The sequence below is a fragment of the Dendrobates tinctorius genome, unplaced genomic scaffold (genome assembly GCF_039654945.1).
Source record: "Dendrobates tinctorius isolate UK_male_01 unplaced genomic scaffold, ASM3965494v1 ptg000104l, whole genome shotgun sequence".
NCBI classification, from domain to species: Eukaryota; Metazoa; Chordata; class Amphibia; order Anura; family Dendrobatidae; genus Dendrobates; species Dendrobates tinctorius.
In genome coordinates this window covers 15,199,356-15,224,385 of record NW_027361772.1, presented here as the reverse complement: position 1 = coordinate 15,224,385, position 25,030 = coordinate 15,199,356, and the positions used below count along the sequence as shown (strand labels likewise).

At 45.5% G+C, this 25,030-nt stretch overlaps 1 protein-coding gene across 9 annotated transcripts in view; it reads left to right on the top strand.

The window, feature by feature from the left end:
• The window catches only part of LOC141100370 (cell adhesion molecule CEACAM20-like), a 131,398-nt gene extending 122,899 nt beyond the window's left edge, over positions 1-8,499 (top strand). For 8 of the 9 annotated variants that reach the window (XR_012234685.1, XR_012234683.1, XR_012234684.1 and 5 more), the window contains one exon: positions 5,539-8,499. Coding sequence is in view for 1 of the 9 variants with exons in the window: in XM_073588807.1 (XP_073444908.1) it covers positions 5,539-5,556 (18 nt within the window). In the remaining 8 variants the exon portion in view is untranslated. The remainder of the gene's footprint in view (positions 1-5,538) is intronic. The other variant, XM_073588803.1, reaches the window with a different exon arrangement.
• The last annotated feature ends 16,531 nt before the right edge of the window (positions 8,500-25,030 follow it).

Genomic DNA, 25,030 nt, shown 5'->3' with positions numbered 1-25,030 from the left:
AAAGAAGCGTTTCGGGGAGCACCACTTGCCAGATGACTCCCAGTGCTCGAAGCTGGATCTTCCGACACACAACAGTCCTTTAGGGACAGGGCGTCTTTTTCTCTCTGATTGGGAAGTTGTTTTAGAGCCACCCACTGCCTCATCTGAGTGAGTTCCCCATTCTCCTGTTGAAGTCGTACCCACTCGTCGCGGGATTTCCCTAAGGTGCATTCTCTGGGCGCCGCCTGGATCTGTTCAAGCATGGCCGCCATTGTCCTGGCAGAATTATGGAACTCGGGGATGTCATCAGCCTCCAACTCCTCATCAGGGCTGGGTCCAGGTTGCTCATGTGTCACTCTGGATAAGGCATCGGCATGGGTGTTTTCAGTTCCTCTCCTATAGGTGGTCTTATAACGGTTCTTAGCCATCCGGGACACCACCGCTGCTCCTGGGCTCCTAGCTTCGCATTTTCCAGGTGGGCTAAGGGATTATCGGTGCAAACCAAGACTTCGGACCCAGACAAATACTCAGCAAACTTCTCAGTCATGGCCCACAACAATGCCAGCAGCTCTAGCTTGAAGGACCTGTTGTTGTCTGGATTTTGCTCAGAATCATAGAGAGACTGACTCGCATAAGCTATTACTTGCTATTTTCCGCCCTGTACTTGTGAAAGCACAGCCCCTAGTCCATGTAGACTTCAATCAGTGTGAAGAATGAATGGTTGGGAGAAGTCTGTATAAGGCAGTACAGATGCTTCAGTGAGAGCTATCTTCAAGGCTCGGAACCCTTCTTCCTGACTATATAGTCTTAAGGGGGCTTTACACATAGCGATATCGCTATCAATATCGCTAAAGCGTCACCGATTTTGTGACGCAGCAGCAATATTGCTAGCGATATCGCTACATGTGATACTTACCTCCGGCTGGCTCTCCCGCTGGTTATCGCTGATTGCTCGAGAACGTCCTGGACCATTTCTCATCGGCCGCTTCCTGCTGGTGCCGACGAGCGAAGCGTGGACGCGGGCGGAGGACGTCATCGCCGCGTCTGACAGGTAAGTAACGACCGCTGCTGCGTCACTGCATCGCTGGTGAGAACTGCCTATTTGGCAGCTCACTAGCGACCATTTAGCATTGCACCAGCGATCCTGACCGGGTCATATCGTGGTCGGGATCGCTGGTGCATCGCTAAATGTAACGGCACCCTTATTCTTCGCACCAGACGGTGCTCCTTTCAACAGCTCCAGAAAAGGGTTAACAATGCGAGTGAAGTTTTTCACAAACCGTCGATAGTACCCAGAAAGGCCTGAACGTCTTTCACGGTCTTCGGGGTGAGCCAGTACTGCACTGCTGTGATGAATTTTTTTTTTTTTTTTCATGCGATGGTCTCGACATGTCCCAGACCGTGTTTCTGTAAGCGATTCTCAACACTTGTTCCAGCTTTTGCAGATGTTCCTCAAATGTGGCTGCATAAATGATGATGTTGTCCAGGTAGATGAGTGGCCTTGAAGTTTAGGTCTCCCAGACATCTCTCCATCAGTCGCTGTAAGGTCCCAGGGGGCATTAGCAAGGCCAAAAGGCATCTGATTGAATTCAAATTACCCCATTGAATATATAAACGCTGCCTTCGCTCGGTCACGTTCTGACATGGGCACTTGCCATTACCCGCTGGCCAAATCCAACGACGAGAAGTATCTTGCATTTCCGAGAGCAGACAACAATTATTCAATCCTTGGCAGTGGATACAAGTCTTGCACGGTGCAGGCCATCAGTTTCCGATAGTCTACGCAGAAGCACAAAGTCCCGTCCTCCTTCCGTACGAGTACAATGGGGGCAGCCCATGGGCTTTGACTCTCTCGGATAACTCCATTCTGCAGCATATGTGTCAACATCCTCTTCACCTCCTAGTACATTTGTGGGGGGATTTGTCGATATCGTTCTCTAATGGGTGCGGCATTCCCTGTCGGAATCACGGGGGTGATTGCTGTAGTACACCCGAAATAATCATGACGCGCAAACACGTCTTGGTACCGCCCCAGCAGGGCCTCCACCTGTTGTGCTGAGAGCTCTGTTAGGTCAGCCCACATCTGTTCTAGGATTCGGCGTCCCTCTTGCAGCTGGTGGAGCTCTGGTTCAGGGGAAACTCTTATGGCCACTGTCCAAGGAACTCCCTTTTTCACTGTCAGCTGAACGGCCTTCGGTGGTATCAGCTCTTTGGGCATGCCCAGGATTTGCGCTACTTTACTCTTGGGTGGGAGCATAAGATTGCCCTCCTCGAGATTGACACACCGTAGTGGTACATTACCATCATGAACCGTGGCCAACGTCCATGCAATGAGGAGCCCTGGATGTAGCTGCTTTATCTGAACTTCGACTTCTAGAGGGGTACAGGCACGGATGGGCAAAGTAAGCATAGTCTGCCCTGGTGTTAAAACAAGGTTGGCCGCAGCTGGGACTGTCACCTTGCCCAGTGTCTTTCCTTCACTCGAGGTCTCTTGGGCCTGCGCCAACTGGATCAGCTGTTGAAACACTTTAGTTTGGGGGGTGCAAGGGCTCCACCGATCCAGAACCAGTCTGTGACTCATTGATCAGGAGATTTCCGAGTTCCTTGAGTACATTCATTCCTAGAGTCACAGCAGGGCCTTTGCCAGGGTCTTCAGCGGTCAGCACAGCCTATATTTTTTTTCACACACGGTGATCTGCATCCAGACCACCCCTGCGACTGGGATGGGCAACTGATTAGCAGCGGTCAATTTGATCATTTGGCCCCATTCAGGCCTCATCGTCTCAGGGACATGACGTCTGAAGTAAGTCTCAGGCATCGTGGTTACTTGTAAGTCCGTATCAACTAAGCAGTGGACGGCCCGACCATCCATTTCAGCCCAGACAAGAGGACTGGGGAAACTAAACTTGTGGGACTTTATGCTCTTTCTTGACTGCTCAGGCTCCAGGCGGCGTCCCCCAGCCACGGAGCCTCCTAGTTTAATGAACGGCGGTGGAGGGGTCTTCTCTGTCATGCACATCCTCTAGCAAAATGTCCAATTTCTCCGCAGTTGTAGCAGGTGGGCTGCTCTTCTGTGCGAGGCGTTCTCATCTCCCGCCGAGGCTCAGGACCTGCTCTGCCTCCAGAGGAGTTTGGTGGGGGTCAAAGGTTTCTTTCTCGAATCAGACCAGTCGTCTCACATGTCCTGTATCTCTTTCCGCAGCTCTCACCCAACTTGGTTCGGTGGCATAGATACCTCCCCGCTACGGACCTTCCCTTTCGGGACTGTCACCCCCTGCTATTGCTCATGTGCATGCACTTCGCCTCCAACTTCTAGAAAGGTCATGCGTGGATTTACCCACAAGTCCTCGTGCAAGGCCTGTTTTTAGTAGCGTATCTCTCAGGCCTACCACTAACTAAATCTCGCAGCACGATATCTGGAGGGCCTACACCTACGCCATCTCGCTTAGCAATTGCGGCGTGAATTTTCTGCAGCACGTTCATATAGTGGGTCACAGTCTCTCCCTTCCTTTGAACACGGTTGAACAAGCACATGCACAGTTCTCCGACATCTGTGGGGTCTCTGTGCATTTCTTCCAGTATTTGCAGCACCTTGTCAAAAGTGTCTAGTTCGTGGGGGGGGAACTCCGTGCCTCCCCATCCAGGGCCATCAAGGCAACCTCTGCCTCCATTGTGGAGGTCACGGGGTACATCCACAACATTCCCCTGACCCGCTCAGTCCAGTCCCATAGCAGAGTGTTGCTCCCTGTAAATTTTGTGAGGTTATTTAACATTGCCCCCAGGGATATGCGGGCTCTCTGGGCTCTCCCAACCACTTGTTGTGTCCCTTCTGCGCCGGTTGACTGCTTCCTGCCGACTACGCCAAGTGTGAGCAGGTTGCGGGACGCAGGGACAGACAAGAGACAGATCAAGGGTTAACATATTTTCTTTAAAAGGAGTGTACTCCACGCAGGGAGATAAAGGCAATGCAGAAAAAAAGGGTATTAGGATGGGGAAAAACACGGGTAATGGAGGCGGGAAAAATACTTTAGGTATAACTTATCCGGTCTGGAGACTTCCAGGCAGTGTGAACCCTGAAGCAAACGATGGCACCAACAGCGGTCACCGCGGGGTTGATCCGGTGAAGTTCTGGCGGCAACGGTTAGTCTCTGATACCCTCCGCGGGGTTCTCAGTCCAGAAGTTGTTATGGCGGGAAAGGTAAAGGCCATAGCACTGTTGGAGCCCACCGTGGCTCGGCAAAAATACACCAGGGGGGTCAAGGAGCAGTTCAGTCACATACCCAGTCTCTTAGGCGGCATACGTGCGGTACTCACAGGCCCGGAGCATTGGGCACCTTGCTGTGCAGAAGCCAACGGGTATACGGGCACGTCTCTGCTCACAGTCCCGGCGGGTGGCAGCGGGGATGCTGGGGCGCAGGCCTGCACTGCTATGGTGCTCGAGGGACAGATCACTCACTTCTCTCTGCCACGCGCTGTCTGTTCCCGCCAAGTCTGACTGCTTCCGTGTGTGCTCTGGCTTCCCAGACTTAGCCACGCACTACTGCTAAGTGCAAAGGTTGGTCTGGTTACTTAATCTTTTCCCTGGACAACAGAAAAGACAGCCCCAACAGTTTCGGACCCGGCGCAAGGAAGGTACCGCAAGCCCGGTCTTTCTGCTTACATAAGTTCAGGCAAAGGAGCTGTCAGTCAAGCAGCCAAAGGAGGCGGCACTGGGTGAGGAATAGAGCTGGAGTGACAGAGGCTACAGATATGCAAACAGTTCTTCAGTTTCAATGGCATAACATCTGAAACGCTGATTTCTCAGTAATGATGGAACGGCCATATAAAGGTTTTGTGGACTTGTCTTTGAAAGAGCTACATGTGCATATTAATATTCTGGGATGTAAGATCTGCCGATATTCACTTTTAAAAGCATTTTATTTTTTTAATATCACTATCTGTTCAAATTTTTAAAAATTACACTGGCCACTGGGACCATGTTTGTAAAAGTTTCCTGTAAAAGGAAAAATACAATACACATTACAAAATGAAGTAGAATACATGTATATTATCAGCAGCAGGCTCTGTCCTATCTTTTGTATTAAAGCATCTAATATGTGTGCAAAGGATATTGGGAGAGGAAGGAAGGTGAGCTGTGATATCACCTTTTTATAATCAGTAAATCCTGTCATCAGCTATGTATAGAGGTGTTATCTTTCATTGTAATCCTGCCTGTAATGATAATGAGCCTGCTGGAAACTAATCATGGAAGCATAGGAAGTAATGTCTAAAATGCATTGGATACTGGGGGTATTTCTACTCCCCCCTCCCACCCCCACCCCAGAACGTAATAGAAAAAAAAACCTTGCAGAGCATTTTTTAATTGCATGCACCAGAAAAACCTGAATTTTTTTTTTTCCGTTCAACTTCCCTTAATAAATCGTTGTTGCTGGACTTCCATTGTCCAGATTGGCAGCGGTCCCAGGAGTCAGGCTCATCACAAAGCGATAACGATCACTTAAAAGTGTATTCTCATTGTATTAATATTTTTTTGTTTTGGCATTTTTTTTTTCTTTGCAGCGCAAGAACGCAGATTGACAGTTGCTGTGCAATCCTTGACCTTTGGGAAAAAAAATTGCAAATTATAATTACTTGAGAGCTGAAGCATGGGCTCCTCTACCTCCTAGAGAAGAGAATTTGTATATGGTCAGTGACATTGTGACTTATGGTGTAAGTGCTGGTGATACGGTCACGTTAAAGGGAGCTGTGACAATCAAGCCTTCTGATCAATTTTTACGTCTTTAATGATCTGACAGCTAAATCTAATGGTCACTACGCCCTGCTGATTCTCATGGATCTCTGCAGCATTCCGCACTGGATCTCCAGCTCCTCCTCACTATGCTCCGCTCTGTCGGGCTGAAGGATACCGCTCTCTTAATTCTACTACTACCACTACCTGCTCCTTCAGTGTGTATTTTGCTGGCTTTTCTTCCTCTGCTCTTCCCCTTACGGTTGGTGCTTTTCAGAGTTAAGGTCTAGGTCCTCTCCTCTCTCCATCCCATCACAATACTGGTTTTGAGTTCTGCAACCTTTAAATGTATTCTGAGCAGCTGGGGTCCTTTACCGTTTCTGTACAGCTGCTACACACTAATGTCTCCACCCTGTGCCAGTTTTCTGCTATAGAATACAGCATAAATGTATCACTCACCAACAAAACTACCCATCCTTTCCACTGTTGCGCTACCCTTCATCTTCTCCCTCATCTGTCTGCCATCATACTCCCCTCTGTTCTGCTAATGACCAAAGGAAAACATCCTCATCTGAACCTCACACCCCCATCTCTAAAGTCCCCGTTACACACTGCGATATCGCTGTAAAGTCACCGATTTTGTGACGTTACAGCGATATTGCTAGCGATATCGCTGCATGTGAAACTTACCTCCGATCGGCTCCCCCGCTGATTATCGCTGATCGCACGAGAAGGTCCTGGACCATTCCTCGTCGGTCACTTCATGCGGCGCTTCCTGTGGCGCCGACGAGCGACGCGTGGAGCCGGGCGGGAGGACGCAGGATCGCCGCGTCTGACAGGTAAGTAGCGACCCCCGTCCCCAGTGATGTCGCTGGTGAGATCTGCCTGAGTGGCAGCTCACTAGCGACCACCTAGCGATGCACCAGCGATCCTGACCGTGTCATATTGCTGGTCGGGATCGCTGGTGCATCGCTAGGTGTAACGGTACCCAAAGACTTCTTCTCTTGTGCTGCGCCATTTCTCTGGAATGCACTACCCCAAGACAATCCGGTTAAAAGCCAGTTTTGTATGCCCTAAAAACACTTTCATTGAGACTGGTCTATCACCTTAGTAATTCAACTATTTCCTCTTCTCCCTTCCAAACTTTTCCTCAGAATCTGGTCCTTTCCATCATCTGTTTCCTCCGTCTCCATGCACTCAGTAGCACTTTATATATGTACTGTTTCTCACTAACGATTGGTCCATATGTATTTATTTGACTACCCTTATTTATTACATTACATTGGTGGCTGGACCTTACACTACACAGGGTTAGGGAAGTATATTTTGGCAATAGGGTCATTTGAACTTAATTACCCTGCTATATCATGTCAAATATTTCATTAATGGACCCCTAATGCGATGGCTGGAGCTGCTTCTCTTTGGTGCATCTGTGATGTTGGCTGGGACTGATCGTGTTACTTGCACCTACTTTTCAAAGTTTGTGCCATGAAGTTTGGCACGGAGTCACCTCTAAGCAGGTCTTTTCAAAACCTATCATTGCAAAGTGTGCCACATAGGATGTATATTTATCAAGAAAGGCATCCATATCTCCTACAACTTTATTAATGAATATAAACCATTTCAACATGTCAGAGCATTTCTAAAGGGTACTTCACACATAGCGAGATTGTTAGCGAGATCTCTGAAACGTCACAGGATTTGTGACGCAACAGCGACCTCGCCAGTGATCTCGCTACATGTGACACATAGCGGCGACCGCCCCCCGCTGCCATATCGCTGATCGTGCTCGAATGTCCTAGACCATTTTTTGATCGTTGGTGTTCCGCTGGCCAGCGCGCATCGCTGTGTTTGACGCCATAACAACGACTCAGAACTCAGGGACACAGGCGTGATTTTGCTTTGTCTTTTCAACGCCCCCTCCGCTCCGATTGGTGGTCTCAAATTAGGATCTTTGTAGCGTTTCCTTTTATAGGTTAGCTATCAATTGTATGCAATCATAACATTTAACATGTACAGTTATAATAATCGCGTGTCCCCGTGTCAGTGACTGTGGATCCACGAATAAATTGCGCACTAGCGACTCAGGCAGGGACGCTGAAGCAAACCGCGTAGTGATAGCGCAGTAGTGGCCACCAATCGGAGCAGAGGGGCGTGGAAAAGGCAACGCTGAAGCACGCCTATCGAGGTCTGAGTCGTCAGAATCGCTGCTGTGTGACAAGGTCCCAACGACCGCCGAGGTCGTTATACGGATCGTTGCTGCGTCGCTGAGTAGATCTGCCTGTTTGACAGCTTTCTAGCGATCATAAACCCAAAAGAAATAGGACCAAGGAACAATATAAAAAAATGTAAATTTTATTATTTTTTCAAATGAGGAGTAAAATTAGTTTGTAGTACAACAGTTATAAATAAGGGAATCAGTGACACCTGAATGCCACACTGAAACCGGGTCTGTATGAATTAGTTAGTGAAATCCATATATCATATATGACCATGACATTAATCCAAATATTTCTCCCTGCCCACACTTTAGCCAGGTTGGTTCCCAATATATATGCACTGTTTGACATAATTACTCTTATGGCCAGTATATATGTTCTGAACTGCTGAGTCGCTGTATTTCACCTGTAAACTTTGCTGCCAGTTTGTAAATCTCTCCATGTATTTCTCGGCAGGTCCTCCTCTATTGCACTTTATATTCGTTATTTATTCTTTTTGTTTAGAGATATTTGCTTATTTACGTGTGTGTGTGTGTGTGTGTGTGTATGTATGTGTGTGTATATATATATATATATATATATATATATATATATATATATATATATATATATATATATATATATATATATATATATATATATATATATATATATATATATGTGTGTGTATATATGTATGTATATATAATATATATATATTTCTCTATTGCACCTTATATCTGACTGGTATTTTTACTCTTATATTAGCGTTTCATGTATGGTTTACTAATATTTGTGTTATTGTCATGGTCATATGATATATGGATTTCACTAACTAATTCATACAGACCCGGTTTCAGTGTGGCATTCAGGTGTCGCTGATTCCCTTATTTATAACTGTTGTACTACATACTAATTTTACTCCTCATTTGAAAAAATAATAAAATGTACATTTTTTTTATATTGCTCCTTGGTCCTATTTCTTTTGGGTTTCTGTTGTAATATTATAGATGAGCCATTGTTTATTTAGCCTTTTTTGGGGATTATTACTAGCAACCATTTAGCGACGTACCAGCGACCCTTACCAGGTCATATCACTGTCAAGATCGCTGGAGCGTTGCTATGTGTAACGGGACCCTTAAGCCCTCGTCACACACAGATCGCTAGCGAGATCGCTGCTGAGTCACAAGTTTTGTGACACATTTGCGATCTCACCAGCGATCTCGCTGTGTGTGACAGCTATCAGCGACCGGCCCCCCTGCCGGTTATCGCTGATCGTGCTCAAAAGCTCTGGATATTTTTTTGATCGTTCGTCTCCCGCTTGCCAGCACTCATAACTGCATGTGGCAGTCAGGAAAACAGATCAGCGAGCTCCCAGCTCGTATCCAAGGTAAACCGCGGGTTTCTAAGTGCCGCACGCGGGTTTGTAAGCGCTGTGCGGCACTTAGAAACCCGCTGTTTATCTTGGTTACCAGTTCCCTGCACCAGAACGCTTGTATCTAAGGTACACAGCGGGTAACTAGGCGACGTGCGCACTTGTTATCTGCGTCGTCGCTGGTCCTGATCGCTGCTGAGATCTGCCTGTTTGGCAGCTCACCAGCAATCATCTAGCGACACACCAGCGATCCTGACAAGGTCATATCATTGTCGGGATCGCTGGTGCGTCGCTATGTGTTATGGGGGCCTTAAGCCCCCCGTTACACTAAACGATGTCCCAGCGATCCCACCCACGATCCGACATGATGGGATCGCTGGGACATCGTTAGGCTGATCGCTGGTGAGCTGTCAAATAGACAGCCCCAGCGATCAGGACCAACGACGCTGGTTTCTAATGTAAACGTCGGGTATCCAGGAGCAGCGCGACTCCTGGATACCGGCTGTTTACCTTGGAAACCGGCGTACACGCACGACTCCTGGATACCCGACGTTTACATTAGAAACCAGGGTCGCTGATCTCTCGCTGCCACACGCAGCGATGCGCGCTGGCCAGCGGGAGACTAGTGATCAAAAAACAGCCCTGGCCGCTCGAGCACGATCAGCGATAATCGGCAGGGGGGCCGGTCGCTGATCCCCGCTGATTATCGCTGATCGCGCGAGAACGTCCTGGGCCGTTTCTCGTCGGCCACTTCCTGATAGGCTTCCTGTGGCGCCGACAAGCGACACGTGGACGCGGGCGGGAGGACGTCAGGATCGCCTCGTCTGACAGATAAGTAGCGACCCCCGACCGCTGCTATGTCGCTGGTGAGATCTGCTTGTTTGGCAGCTCACTAGCGACCACTTAGCGATGCACCAGCGATCTGACCGGGTCATATCGTGGTCGGGATCGCTGGTGCATCGCTAGGTGTAACGGTACCCTTAGTCTAGATGCTTGTGCAGTAAAGAATCTATTGTTTCACTATTTGCACTGTAAACACTTAATAAGATAGAGGTTGTCCCCTTTCAATTAATCTTGGTTCTCCCTCTCCCTTTACTGTCGGTTCAGTGCTAGGCCATCTTCCCTTACTGTCGGAGTTCAGTCCCAGGCCCCCTCCTTTTCTTTTATACTGCCTCTATTGGACAATCAGTAGATTTGTATTTCATTATCTCTTTATTGAGGACACCCAATTATACACCTCTACTCCTGACATCACCCCTGCGTTACTACAAAATACCAGTGATTGTCTTTCTGCTGTCTCTAACATTATGTCCTCCCTCTGTCTAAAACTGAATCTGTAAAAAACTGAACCCCTCGTTTCCACCCTCCACTAACCTACCTATATCTGATATTGCCATTTCCGTGTTTGGTTCTAGCATTACTCCCTAGCAAAATGCTCACTGTCTTGGTGTCATATTTGATTTAGATTTTTCATTTGGACCCAACATCCGATCGCTCACTCGGTAATTTCACCTACACCTCAAAAATATCTCTAGAATTCATTCTTGCATTTTAAATTCTGCAAAAAAACTTACTGCTCTTATTCATTCTCGTCTGGACTATTGCAACACTCTACTGACCGGTCTCCCTCTTTCTAAACTCTCCTCTCTCCAATTTGTCCTGAATGCATCAGCCAGGATCATATTCCTTTCCAACCACTACACCGATGCCTCTTCCCTGTGCCAGTCATTACACTGGTTGCCCACTCACTAAAGAGTTCAATATAAACTTATTCCCATGCACAAAGCTCTCCACGGCTCAGCACCACCCTACATCTCCTTCTGTCTCAGGTCATTAGCAGAACAAGTAGGGTGGTAGACTCAGGGTATGTACACACGTTGCGGAATGCCCTGCGGATTTTTCCACGTGGATTTGGCTAAATTTGCATGTAAAATGACCTGCGTTTTACCTGCGGATTTAGTGCAGATTTTGTGCGGATTTCCCCTGCGTTTTGACACCTGCAAATTCCTATAATGGAGCAGAAAGAATTGACATACTGCAGAAATGAACCCGCAGCATTTATGCTGTGGATTTTTCCGTAGCATGTGCACAGCGATTTTTGTTTTAGCTTCACTTTAATGGTACTGTACAGCGCAGCAAATTCTGCTGCGGATCCGCAGTAGAATCTGCAACGTGTGCACATACTCTCAGTCTAACATCCTCTATAATCCAAACCTCCTACTCCAGTCTCCAAGACTTCTCACGTGCTGCACCAATTCTTTGGAATTTTAAGCGTTGCCTAAAAACACATTTCTTTAGACTGGCTTATGGCATCACCTCACTTATCTAATGATCCCCGTTTTACCCATACAACACTTTCTTCAAAATCTGGACCCTCGTAGCATCTGTTCCCACACCCGCCATGCACTTAATAGCCCTCTGTCTGTGCCGTACACATACTGGTTTGTGCAGTGTTATATGACTATATTTATTACATCGATGACTGGACTGTATGTACGAGCACTTTACCATTTACCTTTTGTGTCTCTCCTATTTCCTCATAGATTATAAGATTGTGAGCAATAGTGCTTCTCCTGATAGCTGTTTTTCTGTAATGTCTTTTTAAAAGTCCACTCTAAATGTTAAGTTTATTGCTATAGAAATAAAACATATTTTAAAAAAAAACTTGCATTACTGCACACGTCTTGTCTATTTACTACTGAGTCTCTTAGCCGCTTCAGAAACTGTGAAGCGGTTAAAAAAAAAAAAAAAAAAAAATGTTCATTCTTTGGGAAGAAGCCACTCACTAGCCATAGTTTAAACTACAGAAAAAAGATGCGGTGGGGGATGGGTTATTGTAAGAGTATTTTCTCATTTCGGAAGGGTTTATGTTCTGAAGAGTTTCTTTGCGTCTTTCCCAAAGGACAATGCCCAGTTTGGAGCGGATTGTCTCAGAAGCCACTTAAACGTGATTTTTTTTTTTTTTTTTTTTTTCTCCATGTTTTCTCAAAACCTCTTCAGTACACACAAAAAAAAAAAAGCTTCAAAAACTCGTTTGAACAGTAGAGCAGATTATCCAAAGAAATGATAAGCGTTTTCCAAATATTTTTGAAGTTCTTCTTCAGGAGAGTTTAAGAGAAAATCTGCTCCAATAACATATCCATGATAGAAAAACTGTAGGGGTTAAAAAGAGCACAAGACCACCGGTGATACCCTTTTGGGTGCAAGAAAGTTAAAGGTAGATGCTCACCTGAGCAGGCACAACTCCTATGACCACCTGAAAATTTCAGCCGTTGCTGCCTTTTGGCTGGGGGATAATCTCCAGGATATTTGTCCAATTTGGATGATAAAATGATATCCAGCTGCGCTGGTGTAATGCAGACTCCTCTGGACCTAGATGAGTTGCATACTATGCAATTGTTTTTCACTTGAAAGATGTTATTCCATCACTGTAACGCGTTGTGGAAAAAATTGTTTAACATTCTATGGAGATGAGTTGGAAGAGACCACATGTCCAACTCCCTACTCAATGCAGGATTCACTAAGCAATCACAGACAGTTGTCTGTTCATCCTCTGTTTTGAAGACTTCCATTGAAGGAGAACTCACCATCTCTCGTGGCAGCCTGTATAAGGGGATAGAGAAATGTTTTTGCCTTTTAATGTACATATGTTACTCTATTTTGGTACTGCTACACTTATAGTGTATTACCACTGTAAATCCAGTTGGTACTGCTACATCATATGGTGTATTACCATTATTGTGTAATGTGTAATGTTTAATGTTGCAAAGAGCAGGATAAGTGTAGTTTGTGGGTTGGCCACTAGATGGGGAGCCTTCTTAGTTTCCATAGTTCGTAGAAAGTACACTGCTCAAAAAAATAAAGGGAACACTAAAACACCACATCCTAGATATCACTGAATGAAATATTCCAGTTGCAAATCTTTATTACATAGTGGAATGCGTTGAGAACAATAAATCATAAAAATGATCAATGTAAATCTAAAATAATATCCCATGGAGGTCTGTATTTGGAATGATACTCAAAATCAAATTACAGATTGATCCAACTTCAGTGGAAATGCCTCATAACAAGGAAATTATGCTGAGTAGTGTGTGTGGCCTCCACGTGCCTGTATGACCTCCCTACAATGTCTGGGCATGCTCCTGATGAGGCGGCGGATGGTCTCCTGAGGGATCTCCTCCCAGACCTGGACTAAAGCATCCGCCAACTCCTGGACAGTCTGTGGTGCAACGTGACGTTGGTGGATGGAGCGAGACATGATGTCCCAGATGTGCTCAATCGGATTCAGGTCTGGGGAACGGGTGGGCCAGTCCATAGCTTCAATGCCTTCATCTTGCAGGAACTGCTGACACACTCCAGCCACATGAGGTCTGGCATTGTCCTGCATTAGGAGGAACCCAGGGCCAACCGCACCAGCATATGGTCTCGCAAGGGGTCTGAGGATCTCATCTCAGTACCTAATAGCAGTCAGGCTACTTCTGGCGAGCACATGGAGGGCTGTGCGGCCCTCCAAAGAAATGCCACCCCACACCATTACTGACCCACTGCCAAACCGGTCATGCTGAAGGATGTTGCTGGCAGCAGATCACTCTCCACGGCGTCTCCAGACTCTGTCACATGTGCTCAGCGTGAAGCGGCTTTCATCTGTGAAGAGCACAGGGCGCAAGTGGCGAATTTGCCTATCCTGGTGTTCTGTGGCAAATGCGAAGCGTCCTGCACGGTGATGGACTGTGAGCACAACCCCCATCTGTGGACATCGGGCGCTCAGACGATCCTCATGGAGTCAGTTTCTAACTGTTTGTGCAGACACATGCACATTTGTGGCCTGCTGGAGGTAATTTTGCAGGGCTCTGGCAGTGCTCCTCCTGTTCCTCCTTGCACAAAGGCGGAGGTAGCGGTCCTGCTTCTGGGTTGTTGCCCTCCTATAGCCCCCTCCACGTCTCCTGATGTACTGGCCTGTCTCCTGGTAGCGCCTCCAGCCTCTGGACACTACACTGACAACACAGCAAGCCTTCTTGCCACAGCTCGCATTGATGCGCCATCCTGGATGAGCTGCACTACCTGAGCCACTTGTGTGGGTTGTAGAGTCCGTCTCATGCTCCCACGAGTGTGAAAGCATAACCAACATTCAAAAGTGACCAAAACATCAGCCAGAAAGCATTGGTACTGAGATGTGGTCTGTGGTCCCCACCTGCAGAACCACTCCTTTATAGAGGGTGTCTTGATAATTGCCAATAATTTCCATCTGTTGTCTATTCCATTTGCACAACAGCATGTGAAATTGATTGTCAATCAGTGTTGCTTCCTAAGTGGACAGTTTGATTTCACAGAAGTTTAATTTACTTGGAGTTATATTCTGTTGTTTAAGTGTTCCCTGTATTTTATTTTGTTTGAGCAGTGTAGTATTAAATGGGTTGTCCGGGACTTTAACATTGTTGTCATCAATGTCTGATCTGTGGAGGAGCAACACCCGCCGATGTGCTCCCCAGAAGTAGCCTGACTGCCATTAGGTACCGAGATGAGATCCTCAGACCCCTTGTGAGACCATATGCTGGTGCAGTTGGCCTTTGGTTCCTCCTAATCCAGGACAATGCCAGACCTCATGTGGCTGGAGTGTGTCAGCAGTTCCTGCAAGATGAAGGCATTGAAGCTATGGACTGGCCCGCCCGTTCCCCAGACCTGAATCCGATTGAGCACATCTGGGACATCATGTCTCGCTCCATCCACCAACGTCCCGTTGCACCACAGACTGTCCAGGAGTTGGCGGGTGCTTTAGTCCAGGTCTGGGAGGAGATCCCTCAGGAGACCATCCACCACCTCATCAGGAGCATTTCTCTTCGTGTATACTCATCAGGAGCATGTCAAGCGTTGTAGGGATTTCATACAGGCACGTGGAGGCCACACACAATACTGAGCATCATTTTGACCTGTTTTAAGGACATTACATGCCACTTTAATTTCATGTGTGACTTCAAATCCAGGTCTCCATTGGTTAATAAATTTGATTTCCAATTTGATGATTTTTGTGTGTTTTTTTTTTTTTTTTATTTATTTTTTTTTTGTCAGCACATTCAACTTTGCACAGAACAATGTATTCAATGAGAATATTTCATTCACTCAGATCTAGGATGTGTTATGAGTCTTCCCTTTATTTTTTTGTGCAGTGTATAAAAAAAAAAAAAAAGTTACGGATCTGACAAAATAGTGACACAAGCCAATTTTATTTTTTGTTCAGCAAAATAAAAAAGAAAATAAATACTGTATATACTCGTGTATAAGCCGAGATTTTCAGCCCATTTTTTGGGGGCTGAAAGTCCCCCTCTCGGCTTATACATGAGTCATACCTGGGGGTCAGCGGGGGAGGGGGGGGCGTCACAGATCATACCCGTCCTGGCACATCTCTGCAGCCCCCTCGCTTCTCCACTGTCTCCCTTCCTGCCTTCAACGGTCACGTGGTACCGCTCATTACACTCATAAATATGCACATATTCATGAGTGGTAATGAGCGGTATCACGTGACCGCTGAAGGCAGGAAGGGAGGCTGCAGAGACGTTCCAGGATGGGTGAGTATAGCGATATTCACCTGTCCTTGTTCCCACGCTGCTCACCGCCATCTGCTGCTTCCTGTGTCCGTGATGTTTAGCCAGCAGGGGGAGTGGTGATGTGGTTAGTGCGCGCTGCGCCCTCTGCTGGCTGAACAGTCACCGACAGAGGATGCGCAGACAGTGGTGAGCAGCGATGGACCCAGGAGAGGTGAGTATCACCAGGTGCCGGGTCCTGAGCAGGAGAGGTGAGTATGGCTTTTTTTTTTCCATCAGCAGCAGCATATGGGGGCATAGTCTATGGAGCATCTTATGGGGCCATAACCTTTATGGGGCATATTATTCTATGGAGCATCTTATGGGGCCATTATTAACCTTTGTGCAGCATTATATAGGGTGTATTTTGTATGGAGCATTATATGGGGCTCCTGATTCAATATGGATATGCAAAAACATTTAACTTACTGATGTCTCAATTAATTTTACTTTTATTGGTGTCTATTTTTATTTTTGAAATTTACCAGTAGCTGCTGCATTTTCCACCCTAGGCTTATACACGAGTCAATAAGTTTTCCCAGTTTTTTGTGGCAAAATTAGCGGGGTCGGCTTATACACAAGTATATACGGTAATTTAAGAAACTCTACAAAATTAGTATCTTTGTGATCGTACTGGCCTGGGGGATCTTTTTATCTGGTGATTTGTTATCACACAATGATTGTCATAAAATCAAAACACAATGATGGAATTCCAGTTTTTGTTATTCCACAATTTCACTGCACTTTCAATTTTTTTTTCCTGTTTTTCACTTCATTATATAATAAAATAAATGGTGTCATTCAAAAATGCAAAACCTTCATACAGTTATGTGGAGGGAAAAATTAAAAAAAAAAAGTTATGGCCCTTGGAAGAAGAGGGAGGAAAAAAATGAAAACACAAAAATGAAAAAAAAAAAAGTTTCTTGAGCCTGAGGGGTTAAGGGTAAATAAAGTAAAAAGTTGTAAATAAATCTATAATTTGTATAAAAACCAAAAGTGTCTGTTTCCATGAAATATAATGCAGATGTGAATCTCTAGGTGGTCTTTACAGGTGTGTGGTGCAGAGTTGTGTGTTATCCAGGCTCATGTAGCTCATCTCCTCCAGCACTATCGGCTCCTGCTGCTGCGCCCTCCCACACATGTGACTGATTACATAGTCCTCACATTATCAGTGGTGCTTCTTAGTCTATGGCCGGAGTCACACTAGCGTGGAATACAGACGATTGCTATGTGAGAAAACATTAGATAGCGATAGGACCACTGTTAATCTATGTGGCAGCTCACATCACCGGTTTTTTCTCGGCCGTATTCTACGAGTATGTTGGCCAAGACTCGCCAATGCAAGTCTATGGGTGCAAGAAAAATCGCACACCACGCGGACCATCCGTCTAACTTGCGAGAAATACGCACACCTTTTCCTCATTTCAGCCCATTGAGCCTTTTATTTCAATGTGGAAAATCAATAAGAAATGTAAAGCCATACGGATACATATGTGTGAGAAAATCACATCTTCGCATTGCAAACTCTTTACACGCAGATGACCTTTGTATAGACTTGCAATACCCTTCAGGAAGACAAGAAGATACACCTTATCATACAGGTACACCCATACATATACAGTGCCTTGCGAAAGTATTCGGCGCCCTGGAACTTTTTCCAACATATCATGCTTCAAACATAAAGATACCAAATGTAAATTTTTGGTGAAGAATCAACAAGTGGAACACAATTGTGAAGTTGAGCGAAATTTTTTGGTAATTTTAAATTTTTGTGTAAATTCAAAAACTGAAAAGTGGGGCGTGCAATATTATTCGGCCCCTTTAACTTAATACTTTGTTGCGCCACCTTTTGCTGCAATTACAGCTACAAGTCGCTTGGGGTATTGTCTCTATCAGTTTTGTACATCGAGAGACTGAAATTCTTGCCCATTCTTCCTTGGCAAACAGCTCGAGCTCAGTGAGGTTTGATGGAGATCGTTTGTGAACAGCAGTTTTCAGCTCTTCCACAGATTCTCGATTGGATTCAGGTCTGGACTTTGACTTGGCCATTCTAACACCTGGATACGTTTATTTGTGAACCATTCCATTGTAGATTTTGCTTTATGTTTGGGATCATTGTCTTGTTGGAAGACAAATCTCCGTCCCAGTCTCAGGTCTTTTGCAGACTCCAACAGGTTTTCTTCAAGAATGGTCCTGTATTTGGCTCCATCCATCTTCCCATCAATTTTAACCATCTTCCCTGTCCCTGAAGAAAAGCAGGCCCAAACTATGATGCTGCCACCACCATGTTTGACAGTGGGGATGGTGTGTTCAGGGTGATGAGCTGTGTTGCCTTTATGCCAAACATATCGTTTTGCATTGTTGCCAAAAAGTTTGATTTTGGTTTCATCTGACCAGAGCACCTTCTTCCACATGTTTGCTGTGTCTCCCAGGTGGCTTGTTGCAAACTTTAAACGACACTTTTTATGGATATCTTTGAGAAATGGCTTTCTTCTTGCCACTCTTCCATAAAGGCCAGATTTGTGCAGTGTACGGCTGATTGTTGTCCTATGGACAGACTGTCCCACCTCAGCTGTAGATCTCTGCAGTTCATCCATAGTGATCATGGGCCTCTTGGCTGCATCTCTGATCAGCCTTCTCCTTGTTTGAGATGAAAGTTTAGAGGGACGGCCGGGTCTTGGTAGATTTGCAGTGGTATGATATTCCTTCCATTTCAATATGATCACTTGCACAGTGCTCCTTGGGACTTTTAACGTTTTGGAAATCATTTTGTATCCAAATCTGGTTTTAATCTTCTCCACAACAGTATCACGGACCTGCCTGTTGTGTTCCTTGGTCTTCATGATGCTCTCTGTGCTTCAAACAGAACCCTGAGACTATCACAGAGCAGGTGCATTTATACGGAGACTTGATTACACACAGGTGGATTATATTTATCACCATTAGTCATTTAGGACAACATTGGATCATTATTATTATGCATTTATATAGTGCCATTTATTCCATGGCGCTTTACATGTGAAAAAGGGAAATATTGACAGGTACAATAAACATGTGTAAGACAAGGGACACACAAGTGCATAAGGAGCTCACAGTCTACAGGGATGGATCATTCAGAGATCCACAATGAACTTCTGGAGTGAGTTTGCTGCACTGAAAGTAAAGGGGCCGAATAATATTGCACGCCCCACTTTTCAGTTTTTGAATTTCCACAAAAATTTAAAATAACCAATAAATTTCGTTCAACTTCACAATTGTGTCCCACATGTTGTTGATTCTTCACCAAAAATTTACATTTGATATCTTTATGTTTGAAGCATGATATGTGGGAAAAGGTTGAAAAGTTCCAGGGGGCCGAATACTTTCGCAAGGCACTGTATATAGCCTCATTGATAGTAGCCAAGGCATATAAGTGTGGTGATTTGTGCACATGATGCTCATACTTTATAATGAAAAGATTGAGAAGTTTTGAAAACTTTTGTTTCCACTTTCTCATCATTTGCAGATCATTAACATGTCTAAACATTTGGACAGATCTGTTCATGCAATGATTTTCCTTGTTCTTATTGGAATATGCACATTGTATATTCGGACTGAAGGCAGCAAAACGATGAAGGCACACATGGAAACAAGGCGTAAAGAGATACAGCGGCTTGTGAAAGTATTCACCCCTCCCTTTGCTTTTTACCTATCTTGTTATATTACAACCTGTGCGTAAATATTTTTTAATCCGATTTGTGTGCGATACTTAAGCAGTAAGTAGTCTAAGATAGTGAAGTTAAGTGAGCAAAACATAGGTATAAACCACATTTATGGGATCAAAAATTTAAAAATTGGTATGTATATTCTACCCTTTTGCTATGAAGCCCCTAAAAAATTCTGGTGCAAGTAATTCCCTTCCTAAGTCACATGCCAAATGACAGGAAGTCTACCTGTGTACAACCTAAGTGTCACACACCCTTTCTTAAAGGCCACAGTGGCAGCAACAACATTAAGCAAGAGGCTCCACTAACTAAACACCATGAAAACCAAGGAGATCTCCAAACAAGTCAGAGACAATGTTGTTGAGAAGTACAAGTCAGGGTTATAAGAAAATATTCCAATCTCTGTTGATCCTCTGGAGCACCATCAATTCCATTATCATCAAATGGAAAGAACATGGTACTACAACAAACCTGCCGAGAGGGGCTCCCATCAAAACTCAGCCCGGGAAAGGTTGGCATTAATCAGAGAGGCAGCACAGAAACCATAGGTAACCCTGAAGGAGCTGTGGAATTCAGAGTGGCGTATCCATTCATACAACCTCTAAACTCCATAGAGGTGACCTTTATGGATGAGGAGGTGAAAATAAACCTTTACTTGCACACAAAAATTGTAATGCTTATTTGCGTTTGCCAAAAGACACGGGGGAGACTCACCAGATGCATGTAAGAAGGTTCTGTGGTCAGACGAGAACAAAATAACTTTTTGGCCACCAATGTAAACACTATGTCCGGCGCCAAACCAACACAGCTTATCACCCCAAGAACACCATCCCCACAGTGAAAAATGGTGGTGGTGTCATCATTCTGTGGAGATGTTTATTCAGCAGCCAGGACAGGGAAAATGGATGTTGTGAAATACAAGGATATTCTTGAGAAAACCTGTTTCAGTCTGACAGTGATTTGAATCTGGGACAGAGGTCCACCTTTCAGCAAGACAATGACCCAAAGCATACTGCTAAAGCAACACTCGAGTGGCTTAAGGGAAAATGTGTAAATGTTGTGGCTATCACAGCCCAGATCTTAATCCAAAGTACTGACTTTAATATTATTTATATAGCACCATTGATTCCATGTTGATGTGCATGAGGAAGGGTTGCATACACAATACAGATAATAATAATAATCTTTATTTATATAGCGCCAACATATTCCGCAGCGCTTTACAGTTTAACAGTTTCAAAACACAAGTCATAAGTAGCAACGTTAACAATACAATAATTAAAGCAAAATAAGCCACCCCTGCTCGTGAGAGCTTACAATCTACAATGAGGTGGGGGAGATACAAAGTACAGGTGTGTATTTACAATGGTGTATTTACAATGATGGTCCAGCCATCTTGAGGGAGTGAGGGATGGATGGAGATAGTGAATGGGCTACACAGGTAACACTTACACATAGAGTGACTTTTATTAGTGAATGTGATAGGCCGCTCTGAACAAATGTGTTTTTAGGGAGTGCCTAAAACTATGCAAATTGTGGATAGTCCTAATTTCTTGGGGTAGAGCATTCCAGAGGATAGGAGCAGCATGGGAGAAGTCTTGGAGTCGGGAGTGGGAGCTACGGATTAGTGCAGAGGTTAGTCGAAAGTCGTTTGCAGAGCGCAGCGGTCGGTTAGGCCGATAGACAGAAATGAGGGAGGAGATGTAAGGGGGTGCTGCACTGTGGAGAGCTTTGTGGGTGAGAACAAGTACTTTGAATTGGATCCTATAATGAATGGGCAGCCAGTGTAAGGACTGGCGATGAGCGGACGCGTCCGAGTACTGATTAGCCAGATAGATGACCCTGGCTGCTGCATTAAGTATGGACTGGAGAGGGGATAGTCGAGTGACGGGGAGGCCAATTAATAGAGTGTTGCAGTAATCCAGAAATCACATACAGCAAACAAACTAACAATGATCAACTGGTACAGAGGGGAGTGGAACCTGACAATGCAGGCTTGCAATACACAGGATGGTGGGGAAGGAGACAGTAGGTTGGGGGGTTGCAGCAGCTCCGGTGTTGGTGAGGCGGCTGCTCCGGTAGTGGTGAGGAGGCAGCGGGGTCATTGCAGGCTGTAAGCTTTCTTGAAGAGATGGGCTTTCAAATTCCATCTGAAGGATCCGAATGTGGTGGATAATCAGACTTGTTGGGGCACAGAATGCCAGAGGATGCAGATATTCTGGAAAAGTCTTGGAGACAATTGGGTGAGGAACGAATAAGTTTGGAGGAGAGAAGGAGGTCTTGGAGGGTTTGGAGATTGTGTAAGAGAAGATACTGGCAGATTAGTTTGGAGATATACAGAGGAGACAATTTATGGATGGTTTTGTGGGTCAGTTTTTTAGGTGTGTGAGTAGTTATGCACACTGAAGTTTTCAGTTAGTTTGTCCTATGGGTTGTTTGCTTCACAATAAAAAATAAAGCCAAATGTTCACAGTTGTAGGCATGTTCTTCAGGCCACATTCACATATTCAGTATTAAGTCAGTATTTTACATCAGTATTTCTAAGCCAAAATGAGTGGAACAATCAGAGGAAAAGTATGAGGGTATGTGCCCACGTTGCAGATACCGTTGCAGACGTTGCAACTCTTGGCAGAATCCGCAGGGGAAAACGCTTGCTGATTTCATGCTGAATTGATGCAGATTTCCTGCGGATTCTAATGCGTTTGTGCACAGCAATTTACCATAGACTAACATTGCCTGTGCACTACACTTAAGGGTAAGTGTGTAGGGAAGTGGACTGACCTATGGACCTGTCTGCAGCAGGAATGTAAATGTAAAAGTGCTTGACGGGGACTGCTGTATATGTGTGTGGGGAGACAGCTAGAGACAGTAGAAGATGGCAAAATACTGTGTTTGGCCACTAGGGGGAGACCAAGAACAGTAGGAAAAGAAGACGGTGTAGTACTGTAGTTTGGCCACAAGATGGAAGCAGGGAGCAGTGAGGAAAGGGCTTAACATCAGCTTAACGATAGGAAACCGCAGAGTCATGAGGGCGGAGTTACAAGAACTCTAGAGGGAAATTCCCAGGGAGGGGAATAAATAGTGGCAGAGAGTTCCAGAAGAAAGCCAGTCCAGGAGGAGGAGCTCAGGAGAAGAGGAGACAGAAGGGAGAGACAGACAGAGAAGATGCTCCGGTAGGGACTGAGGAGAGAGACGGTCATGGGGGTGGCCCTGACAGGAGTGCCGCAGGACAGAGAAAGCCCGGGGGGGTACCAGATGGACGGACTCGGATAGGGGGAAGCGCTGTGGCCGTGCGCCTAATGGCAGCCACAGTGTAAGAACTGTGAGGGACGTCACTGTAAGTGGAAAGAAGGAAAGTGAAGGACACCCGGGCCTGTGCGTAGAAGTTGTCGTGCAGCTGCTGTGTGGTGCTGCGGTCGTCGAGAGGACGGCCAATAAAGAGGACCTGTTGAACGCATATCGGTGTCTGTCTCAAGTCTGTTTGCGGCAGATAAAGGACCACCCCCCCACCCCCCTAGTCGGCACACGTACCGACATGTGCACATATTACAAATTTTTTTGCAGATCCACAGCGTTGTTTTCCACGCTGAATTGCATCAAATTTGCAAAGTATAGCTCAAGCAATGTTAATCAATGGGAATCCAGAATTGGTGTGCACAAGCTGCGGAAAAATCCGCACTGATTCATAGTGTTTTATTTTCCGCAACATATCAATTCTTTTTGCAGATCTGCAGTGTTTCTACACCCATTGACTTCCATTGAGTCAGTCAAATCCACAGCAAAACCTCAGGTGTAAAAAGGTTTGCGGATTTGCTGCCAAAAACGCTGCAGAAAAGGAAATGATGTCAGAAGGAGGAAGTGTGTATGGGCGGAAAATATGTGTGAGTGGAGAATATGTGCGTGTCTGTCTGCGGGTGTCTGTGTGTATCTATTTGTGTGGGTGTCTGTGTGTATGTGCAGTTGTGTGCGGTAATGGTGCTGTCGGGCACAGCGCTGCAGAATCATGTTGGCAGATGTCAGCGTGACCAGCAGCAGTGACCTACGGTAAAAAAGCAGGCATGGGCTGATAACAGTGACAGCAGGTGCCGCTGTTGGGAGAGTAGTGTCATCTGCCGGCACCTGTGCTCACTGTAAAAAAAAAAAAAAAAAAAAAAAAGAAGAAACTACATATTCACCTAAACATGAAAACCCTCACCTCACACCAAATCCCGACACCCTTATCTCCTAGAAATAATATAAAGTAGTAAACCAACATATACTCCCTTCCCGCCGTTGTCCAGGTAATCCAGATTGTCCCATGGCGATCTCATGTGCTGAACAGTCGACCGCTCTACCCGGCCTCTGGCGATACACTGCAGGGGCGATTACCTTCTGTCAGTGTATAAACTGATCAGCTCCGTGCTGTCACTTACGGCAGTGCTGCGTGGGAAAGTTCTCACACAGCGGTACTGCCGTAAGTGAAAGCATCGGGAGTGATGAACTCCAGTGAACTCTCACAGCAGCACAGTGATACACTGCAGAAGATCTTACCTCCTGTCAGTGTATCACTGGAGGCTGGGTAGAGCAGTCACATCTCCCGATGTGACTGTTCTACATGTGAGATCGTGGTGCGACACTCGGTAATTGGACGACATTGGATAGGAAGCATTTTATGTTGGTTTATTATTTTATTTTTGTTGCAGGGGTCGAGGGTGTCGGGGTTTAGGCATTCAGTAAGTATAGTTTAATTAAGATGAATAAAGGACTTTATTCTGGCTGTGTCTTTATTGACCATATATAACTATAGGATTAGTAATGGATAGGTGTCTTATAGAAGCCTCTCCATTACTAAGCCCTGGGCTTGATATCACCGGACAATACAAAGGTGACATCAACCCGACAAAAATTACCCCACTTGCCACCGCTACAGGGCAAGTGGGAAGAGCGAGGCTAAGTGCCAGAATTGCCGCATCTATCAGAAGCGCCATTTCTGGGGCAGCCGAGAGCTGATGTTTTCTGCCTTGGGGGTGCCAATATGCATGGTCCCTTCCCAGGTTATTAATATCAGCCCACAGCTGTCTGCCTAACCTTTGCTGGTTATATAGTTTAATGGAACTTTTTTATGGATTTAGTGCGCTGCTTAGCATGACACAATTACTCGTGCATTAACAGATCGATGTTTTATTCATATTCCCAACGCGTTTCAAAGTACAATCACTTCTTCCTCAGGGGATGATATACAGGCTACAACCTTTGCTGGTTCGATTTTATAGGGGGGACTCATGTCAATTTTTGGGGGGGTTCCCTTGTAAACTAGCCAGTAAAGGCTAAGCAAACATCTGTGAGCTGATATTAATAGCCTGGGAACCTTTATGGTTATTGACTCCTCAGAATGTTAAAATAAGCCCTCAGCCATCAGCTTTCCCTCTGCTGGTTATGAAAATTATGCGGGAGCCCACGCCATTTTTTTAAAAAAGTTTTTAAAA